At 45.3% G+C, this 10179-nt stretch overlaps 1 protein-coding gene across 1 annotated transcript in view; it reads right to left on the reverse strand.

Moving 5' to 3' along the window:
* LOC115083579 (oocyte zinc finger protein XlCOF6-like) overlaps positions 1–7728 on the reverse strand; it is a 396491-nt gene extending 388763 nt beyond the window's left edge. The window contains exon 1 of the mRNA XM_029587488.1: positions 7613–7728. Within this exon, the coding sequence (XP_029443348.1) occupies positions 7613–7639 (27 nt within the window). The 5' untranslated portion in view covers positions 7640–7728. The remainder of the gene's footprint in view (positions 1–7612) is intronic.
* Between the last annotated feature and the right edge of the window lie 2451 nt (positions 7729–10179).

Consider the following 10179-nt stretch of genomic DNA (forward strand, 5'->3'; position numbering starts at 1 on the left):
TTCTAACATATAGAGTAGTTGCCTTGGTAATTGCTCCTTTTAGATTGGTCCACTGCTGATCCACATCTCTCTCGTTCTCCCAGCCTTTTAGTTCTTCCTCTAGGTATTTCCCCATTTCTTCAAAGTCCGTGTTTTTGAACTGTAAAACTCGGGTCTTTGTGCTTCTTTTCCATATTCTTTTAGTGATATTAAACCATACTGTTTGATGATCACTGGTGCTGAGGTGGGCGCCCACCTGGACATCAGAGACTTTATCTCCATTAGTGAGCACTAAGTTGAGTAAAGTTCCTTCTCTAGTGGGTTCAATTACCATTTGTTTGAACAAGGTTACTTGCATGGCATCCACTATCGCTCTACTATTTTTAGGTTCTGCAGATGGGATTTTCCAGTCTACATCTGGCATATTAAAGTCACCAACGATCACCACTTCTCCCTTCTTTCCTATCTTAAGGATGTCTTCAACCAGGTCTCTGTCCAGCTCTTCCTTTTGGTTTGGAGGCCTGTAAACCACTCCAATATAAATGGACGCTCCGTCATCTTTTTTTAGGTCGACCCATAGTGCTTCTTCATTGCCCCAACTTCCTTGCAGCTCAGATGCTTGGATATTGTTTCTGACATAAAGAGCCACACCACACCCTTTTCTATCCACTCTGTCCTTCCTTAACAAGTTGTAGCCTGGTATTGCTGTATCCCAATCATGAGATTCTGTGAACCATGTTTCTGTGATAGCAACAATGTCCAAATGTGCCTCTGTCATTAGGGCCTGCAGATCTGAGATTTTATTTCCCAAACTATGAGCATTTGTGGTCATAGCTTTCCAGGTTCTCTCTTTAAGGTTATTGCTTTTCCTGGACTCCTTATGAGACTTTAGTTGAGATTTGTTATTCACTTCACTCTTTCCTTTTGCAGTTTTGCCACTGATGACAGAGTCATCCATCTCAATTAGCTTTATCCTTTGGTTATGGATCTTGAAAATCTGCATGCAATGGTTTTTTTTTCTCTTATAGCATGATCCGATGTGTAAATGGTTCCAGAAAAAGTACAAAAAGAAGAGGAGATAGAGGGCAGCCCTGTCTCGTGCCTCTTCCTATTGGGAAAGTATGTGAATAACCCCTGTTCACTTTTAAACAGGCCAAAGGTGATTCATAAAGTTTCTGAATCAAGCCAATGAAATAGTCTTCCATCTTTATGGCCTTTAAGCTTTGGAATAGAAAGGGCCAATGAACAAAGTCAAAGGCCTTTTCTGCATCAACCGCCAGCAAAAGGCTGGGCACATCTCTGTGTTTGGACCACCAAATGGAGTTTACCATTTTGCAGACATTATCTGACGCCATTCGGCCTGGAATGAAACCTGACTGATCAGGGTGTACCAAGCCTGGTAAAATGGAGTTTAATCTGTTGGCTAGTATCTTTGCTAAATTTTCATATCTAAGTTTATTAAAGAGATTGGCCTATGAGCCAATCTCTTTAAAACCCAAGGAGAGTTACCACCTCATTGTTCTATGGAATCGTTCTGTTTAAATTGTTACATGTAAACCTTGGCTTTCCTTAAGCCCTTTGGCATCCTTGTTTTATGTAAACCGGATTGATTTGTATCCCTACAAGAATTTTGGTATATAAAAATTATAAATAAATAAATAAATAAATGAGCCACAAATCGTGGGATCCCTCCCCGGTTTGGCCAGTATGGTTATGCCCGCTGTATTGGAAGCAGAAGAAATTGACCCTGTGGTCCTCAATGAGTTAAATACTCGGACTAAGAGAGGTATCAGTAAATATATGTATTTTTTATAAAATGTAGCCATGAAGCCATCTAAGCCTAGCGATTTACCCATTTTTAAACTTTTGGTGGCCCAGGTTACCTCAGCTCCGTTAATTTTTTTTATCTAACATTTCTTGTTGTGCGTGAGATGGTAGAAGAGCAGTGAGTAAGTATTGTTGGATCTGCTTGTTGTTTATAGCAGTATCAGTAGCATAAAGATCCTTGTAAAATCGTAGAAATTGATGTCTAATATCGCTATTGGTTGTTAACAATTTACCCTGCTCATCTTTAATTTTAAGTTTATTTTTTATGGACATCTGAGCCTTTAATTTGCATGCTAATCGTTTCCCAGCCTTGTTGCCTCCTTCATAATGAACTTGTTTTAATAATTCTAAGCGGTGTGCAATCGCAGCCACCTCTAGTCCTTCTAATTGTCGCCTACATTGATCTAGACGTGCCAAAATTTTAGTGGAGCCTGTACGTTTGTGTTGCGCTTCTAGATGGCTAATCTGATGCTTTAATTGTTCTTTTTCTGCATTCTTCTCTTTTTTTACATGCGTTGCCCTGGCTACCAAAAGCCCCCTAAGCACTGCTTTTAGGCAGTCCCAGAGAGTCATGGGGGAAATTTCCCCATTATTATTTTGTGCTATGTATTCCGAAATATCCTTAAGTGCCACTGAAGATTTCGTCCTCAAGTAGGCTTTCATTAAGTTTCCAATATTGTGTTCCTCTATCGTAGTGGCTTAATTTTAATGTGAATCCTATAGGGGCATGGTCCGACCATGTGATGCAATCTATGTAGGGATTAACTACACTATTTATGGTGATCTTTTTTCCAGTGGATAAAATTAATTCTAGAGTAGGATTGATGTGCCCTTGAAAAGTATGTATAGTTCCTAGAGGTGCGGTTGTGCACTCTCCAGGAGTCCAGGGAGACCATACTTATTGAGAAACGCTTTTAAAGATCTTTCTGTCCCTGCCCGAAGTGGCCCCATGTCCCCTTGAATTGTCAAGATGTGGATTTAAAGTCAAGTTGAAATCGTCACCTATAATTAGACACCCTGCAGCATGAGATTCTATTGTGTGTTCCAAAGTGTTCAAGAAAGATCCTTGGCTACTATTAGGGGCATAAATATTGAGCAAGGTGTATATTGCTCCTCTTATATTGATTACTACAAGGATATATCTGCCCTCTGGATCACAAACACATGCCATTTCTTCAAATATTATACCGTTGTGTATGAGTATTCCCACTCCTGCATATTTACTGTTTCGTGCATGCAGCCCAATACTGGTGTGGGAATAAGGCATTTTTCATTGTGTGTTCATGTCCAAGTTTTAAATGTGATTCCTGGATATAAGCTATGGACGTGTGTTGTTGGCGTAAGTCAAACAACAAAAATTGGCGCCTTCTATAAGAATTAAGTCCCTTTACATTAAGGGATAGCATATTTAGGTCAGCAATTTATATTGCATACCTTCACCCCTTATTGCTACAGAAGAAACTTCCCTTCTGGAATTTGTGACCGCTAAATTCTGATGTCTGCCAATATCATAAGGGCTATGAGATGGTAATACTAGCAAATTGTCCCTATTAATGTGATCGCCTGCAGTTATTCCAATACTCTGTGTTTCGAAGAATCCCATCAAGGCAACCCCTTTTAACCATACACCCCTTGCAATCAGATCCCCACTGAGGGAACTGTTTGCCGTTGCTAGAGAGGAATCAGCCATCCCACACTTGGCCCCCTAACCACCCCTTCCCCAAACATCCTCCATGCAAAATTTCTCTGTTAAATCATGTTCTGCAATCTCCCACTAATAGCGATTATTACCCTTAATTGTTCTCTGTCAGCTCTAGCTGTGTCTTCTGAGTTTTGATTGCCAGCATTGCCATGCTGTTGCATATTTTGTCCCCCACTCTTATGGATTCAGCGTGGTAAACCATGCCGCTGCAGTATTATTGATGTTGTCTCATGTTCTGGATTGCGCTGCAGTCTTCGTCCTCCCTTTGATATTCTCTGCCATCGAGGACGGTCTTCCCGCCATCCGATGGTATTCCTTGCAATAATGGTAGCCTCAAATCCTGTGTAACAGCACCTTCCTGCACAGTTTTAATCTTATAATTTTAGTGGAACCTGTACGTTTGTGTTGCGCTTGTAGATGGCTAATCTGATGCTTTAGTTCTTTTTCTGCATTCTTCTCTTTTTTTACATGCGTTGTCCTGGCTATCAAAAGCCCCCTAAGCACTACTTTTAAGACAGTCCCAGAGAGTCATGGGAGAAATTTCCCCATTATCATTATAGTAGCTGCTTTCAGGGTGAATCCTAGCCCAAAAGGAAATAGCCATCTGTATCTGACATTGTCCTTTCTCAAGGTTTCAGTTATAGTTTTCAAATCTTGGCGCTTGCGGATGGTAACTGGTGCCAGGTCCACAAAAATCATGATTTTATGTACTTCCCAGTTCCACGTTGCTTGTTTCCTGGCGACTGTGGCTATGCTGTCTTTGATGTAGTAGTCATGGTATCGCACTATTATGTCCCGAGGGCGATTATTTTGGCGAGCACCCAAGGCCCGGTGAGCTCTGTCTATTTTGATTGCCCTTTGGATCTCAGGCGCTGATGGTTCCTGTGCTTCCAGCAGCATGATACTAATTTTCTCAATTATAATCTTACAGTCCTGATGTTCTGGCATTTTGGGTACTCCGCGAAACTGAAGATTCTGCCGGCGTGACTGGTTTTCAAGATCCTCTAGCTTGTCAGATAGAGAATCTATTTATTTTTGCAGATTTTGGCGTTCATCCTGGGCCATTTTTATATCTTCAGATAGGGCTTCCATTTTTTTTTCCACCTCAAAAATGTGGCAGCCATTTTTGGCCCTCTCGTCCCTAATCTCATCTATAGATTCCATAATATCTCTTATTTTCCTGTAAATCTTGCCAGAGTTCAGCGAACCAGCATTTCATTTCCAATCTAGTCGGCAAGTCTTCAAATGGAGGTTGTTCTTCGGATTGCAATATCGGAGGCGTACCCTCTTCTAGCGCCGCCATTTTAGATGGGTCCATTGATTCCAACAATTACTGTTTCTTGTAAGGGAATTTACGTAAATCAGTTGATTTTCTTCGTTTTGACATCGGGGGCTGTTGATCCCATTGTGGTGTTCTTTTTGTTTGCTTTGAGGAGCAGATGAGGGAGATTTTCGTGGATTATAGGATGTCTGGAGCAGGAGCCCCGAATCAGTCAGCCATCCACTCCGATGACATCACTCCTTTCCAACTCCTCCTTTTTAAATAGGCAAACTACATGACTGTCATCACCATCTGCCCCGGAAGCATCCACAGAATCTGGATCATCCTTGGTGGCATCAGGGCCAGGACTCAGATCAATATCCGGGTCCACCGAGTCCTCCAGATCCCTGGGGACAGGGTCCAGACGAGAGTCCTGTGAACCGTGACGCTTGACTACAAGACCCAGAGAGCCTGCAGACCCCGAGGGTGGTCTCTTGGATGACCCAGGGGACCTCTCCCTGGTTCTCTGAGCACCTGCCTTCCGAACAAGGAAGGAATCATGCATCAGCAAAATAAACTCCGGTGAAAAGCGTCCAGGACCCACCAAGGCCCGCTCAGGGCTACAGGATGGAGACTGCTTCCCTTCCTCCCGATCTTCACTGCATCCCTGCACTGCAGGGGAAGGAGGAGTAAGGGATTCAGCGTCGCAGCAATCTCCCGCGGGAGGAGGGGAATACTCCCCGTTGACCCCTGCCGCAGGCTACCCCCACCCTGATTGGGAGGCCCCTTGGAGGAGAACCCCTCCCCCCGAAGGCCCAACCTGTGCACAGGGAGGGGGAACTCAGGCAGGTGGACCAGGTCTCACAGGCTGCTGCCCGCAGTTTTTCTGCCATCACGGCAAAAACTCAATCTTTCCGCTAAGCAGACGCGCTGCTGACTGAAGTGGGCTTCACTACATGGAAGCCGAGCCACCCGGAAGCACAGCCATGGAGTAACTGTCTGAGCGTGGGAGAAAGGCCTAGACGGGCAGGCAGGGTGCACAAAACACAGGTCTACAGAAAATATTCCCAGGCCGGAGCTCTCCACAGCCTCCGCAGAAGCAAATTCAGGCTTTTCTTTTCTTTTTTTTTTTAATTAGTTTCACTCACAAAGAGAAAGAAGCAAAAATCCCCAGGGGGGATACTTCCCTGATGAGTGCAGCAGCGGGCAGGAGGGGACCTCAGGGCACAGAGAGTGAGCCAGTCCCCTGGCTATCAGGAGCCCCAGAAACAGCCAGGAGTAACTAACCCCCCATTCGCCCAGCTCGACCCAAGGGATGGCCTGGCCACCGGAACCTGTCACCTCGGGGAGCTGCAGCACTTCTCAAACTTCCAGATCAGTCAGGACTGCAGGTTTGCACCTCTACCAGAGAATACGGAGGGACTGCAGGTGGCACTCTCGGTTATGTAGCAGTGCCTCAAGGGTTTGTTGTCTGCCTCCATCTACTGGTAGGGAGGTATAAACCCACTGGTCTGGAATGATCTGGGTACATCCAGGAAAGTTGCATCAACAGTATAAAGGCTACAGGTTAAGGGTAGTAACCACTGCACCAGCAAGTTACCCCCTTGCACTTTTCTCCTTTCTGGCCTACAAAAAATAAAATAAAGAACAAACTACACCCAGGGAAAGTTATCTGGGTTACTACAGGACAGGGATTTCTCCAATCAGACTAACTTTACCCAGGCAGCACTGAATATCAAGTCTCTCCAGCTAAATTTTACCCTACCCAGAGCATCTCCACCAGCTAAATTTTCTACAAATAATGAGTTATGAGCAACCCAAAGTTTCACAGGAGAGCAGGGGGAGAAATTCCTATCTCCAGTTTTGTAAAGGGAACTAGAAAAGTACTCAGACAAGCCCTTGGGAGCATCAAAGTCTCAGTGTAAAAAGGCAAAGGTGAGAGGAGGAGGCAGAGGGGGAAGGTAAAGAAATCACAGGAAGCAGAAACTGAGAGGGTCCTTAAGCAGGAGGAGCTGCTGCTGCTGTATGAGGGGGAGAAGCAGGAAGAAGAGCCTGAGCGGATGCAGAGAATAAGGAGCCCAAAGAATGGATTCAGTGAGAGGCTGGGGGGATGGGAACAGTCCCAGGCTGCATCCCCTGCCCCCCTCCTACCTGCTGAGCAGAAAGCCCTGCAGCCATTCTCCTGCCCCTTCTCCAGAGCAGGATTTCCAGCCCCGGCTCCCTCCCTGCACGATCCCTGGGGTGGGGGGATGGGATCAGTCCCAGGCTGCATCCCCTGCCCCCCTCCTACCTGCTGAGCAGAAAGCCCTGCAGCCATTCTCCTGCCCCTTCTCCAGAGCAGGATTTCCAGCCCCGGCTCCCTCCCTGCACGGTCCCAGGGGTGGGGGATGGGATCAGTCCCAGGCTGCATCCCCTGCCCCCCTCCTACCTGCTGAGCAGAAAGCCCTGCAGCCATTCTCCTGCCCCTTCTCCAGAGCAGGATTTCCAGCCCCGGCTCCCTCCCTGCACGATCCCTGGGGTGGGGGGATGGGATCAGTCCCAGGCTGCATCCCCTGCCCCCCTCCTACCTGCTGAGCAGAAAGCCCTGCAGCCATTCTCCTGCCCCTTCTCCAGAGCAGGATTTCCAGCCCCGGCTCCCTCCCTGCACGGTCCCTGGGGTGGGGGATGGGATCAGTCCCAGGCTGCATCCCCTGCCCCCCTCCTACCTGCTGAGCAGAAAGCCCTGCAGCCATTCTCCTGCCCCTTCTCCAGAGCAGGATTTCCAGCCCTGGCTCCCTCCCTGCACTGTCCCTGGGGTGGGGGATGGGATCAGTCCCAGGCTGCATCCCCTGCCCCCCTCCTACCTGCTGAGCAGAAAGCCCTGCAGCCATTCTCCTGCCCCTTCTCAATCATCAGCTTCTCCCTTAATGGCTGAAGGTAGAGGAGGAAGGAAGAGAGCGAGCAGAAAGCAAGAAGAGCAAGTAAGAGGAAGGGGAAGTCGAGGCTGGGAATTGTGGGAAGTGTAGTCTTAGGGCGTGGGTGTTGCAATTGGCTGGTGATGAAGCAGTCCAGAAATGGTTGGATTTTGGAGAGGAATATTGGGACTGGCAGACTGGGAGCTCAGATTCATACATTATACCTGGAAGGAGAGCATCAGCTGATGAGGAAGGAAGCAATCCTGGAGCTAGGACCTGCCCTCAGGATGATGTGGTATCCTCTAGCACTGAGAATAGTTCTCCAGGAGCACAGGCCCAGGAGGGAAGACTGGGAGCTCAGATTTATACTTTATACAATGAGCAGGAGAAACTCTCTATAATCTCATTGTATAAAGAAAAAACAGCAGCTGTAGCAGCAAAATATATGCCATCCTGCCACCAGACCCCAAATGAAACCTGACTAGGGAAGATACGGAACATAAGAACACAAACATTTCCATACTGGGTGAGTCTGAGGGTGCATCAAGCCCAATTCCTGCTTCCATTAGTGGTCAATCCAGCTCACAGGTACCTGGCAAGATCCCAACCAGTAAATAGTTCCCATGCTGCTATCACACATTGAGAAGCAGTGGCTATTCTCTAAGTATACTTGGTTGATAACAATTTCTGGACTTTTTCTCCAGGAGCTTGTCTAAACCTTTTTTAAACCTCGCTATGCTAATTTTCTTAACCACATTCTCTGGCAATGAATTCCACAGCTCAATTGTGCATTAAGTGAAAAAGAATTTTCTCCTATTTGTTTTGAATGTGCTACTTACTAACTGCATGGAGTATCCTCTTGTCTTTGTAAAACACTGCTTTACATTTATCTTTCCTAGTCCACTCATGATTTTATACACATCTATCAAATCCGCTCACAACTGTCTCTCCTCCAAATTGATCAGTCCTAACCTCTTTAGCCTTTCCTCATAGGGGAGCCATTCCTTCCACTCTTATCATTTTTTTGTACCTTTTCCAATATAACTATATCATTTTGAGATACGGCGAGTAGAACCGTACACAGTACTCTAGGTGCAGCCTCACCATGGAGCGATACAGAGGCATTATTAATTCCACATTTTATTCTCCATTGCTTTCCTAACAATTCCTAGCACTCTGTTTGATTTTTTGACTGCTGCCGCCACACACTGAGACAAGGATTTCAAAGTATTGTCCACTATAATACCCAGAACCTTTTGCTGGTTGGAAACACCTTATATATGGAAGCTAACATCATGCAACTACAGTGTGGGTTACTTTTCCCCATGGGCGTGACTTGGTACATGTCCACATTAAATTTCATCAGTCATCTGGATGCCTTCCAGTCTCACAAGGTCCTCCTACAATTTTTTATAATCTGCTTGTGATTTAACAACTTGGAATAAATTAGTGTTGTCTGCAAATTTGATCACTTCACACTCATTGTTCCCATTTCCAGGTCATTTATAAATATATTAAAAAGGAATGGTCACAGAACAGATCCCTGGGGCTCTTCACTATTCACCTATGTCCTCCCCGTTTCCTGTCTTTTGCACAGTTTGCAATCCACAACAGGACATTGCCTCGTATCCCATGACTTTACAGTTTTCTCTCACTGGCACTTATCAATCCATATACACTACATCCATCAGCTCACCATGCTGGCTGTGTCCCATTAAACCATGTTTTTCTATATGTTCTGTGATTTTGTTCTTTAGAAAACGTTCCATGATTTTTACCAGCACTGAATTCAGACTCACTGGTCTAGAGTTTCCCCAAACACCCCTGGATCCCTTTGTAAAGACTGGGGTTACACTGGCCACCCTCTAATCTTTGTGCACAATGGACAATCTCAATGATAGGTTACAAATTAACAGTAATAGATTACAATTTGATTTTTTTTAGTACTTTTGTAACTCTGGAGTGTATTCCAACTGTTCTGGGTGATTTGCTTCTCTTTAGTTTGTCAGTCAGCATTATATCTTTCAACTGATTTATTTCAGTTCTTCCTAATCATCAACATTGAATACAGTTTCCAGAATGGATATCTCCCCAACATTCTCTTCAGTAAACACCAAAATAAAGAAATAATTTAGTATTTTCACAATGATCTTTTCTTACCTATTGTATGTGCCCCTTTAACCCGTCGATCATCTAATGGTCCAACCGACTCCCTCACAGGCTTCCTACTTCGTATATATTTTGAAAGTTTTAGTAAATCATGTGACGTGAGCAAGGCAGGATGTGAGCCTGCTAAGCTTGGGGTACTGTGCTACCCAATCTGGCCATATCCACACTGAAGTGGATCAGAAGGAGGCCACTGTTAAAGCATGAGTGGTGATCACCCGCATCTTCCACCTTGCACATAGGGCAGCAATCTTGCGAGCCATCCATAGCAGCAAAAGGTACTGATAAGCCAAGACTACTCACCTAAGCTTTCTATGTTGCATCAGGAATTTTCCTCCTTGTGTTCTGCC

This window comes from Rhinatrema bivittatum, chromosome 2, assembly GCF_901001135.1.
Source record: "Rhinatrema bivittatum chromosome 2, aRhiBiv1.1, whole genome shotgun sequence".
Taxonomy (NCBI): Eukaryota; Metazoa; Chordata; class Amphibia; order Gymnophiona; family Rhinatrematidae; genus Rhinatrema; species Rhinatrema bivittatum.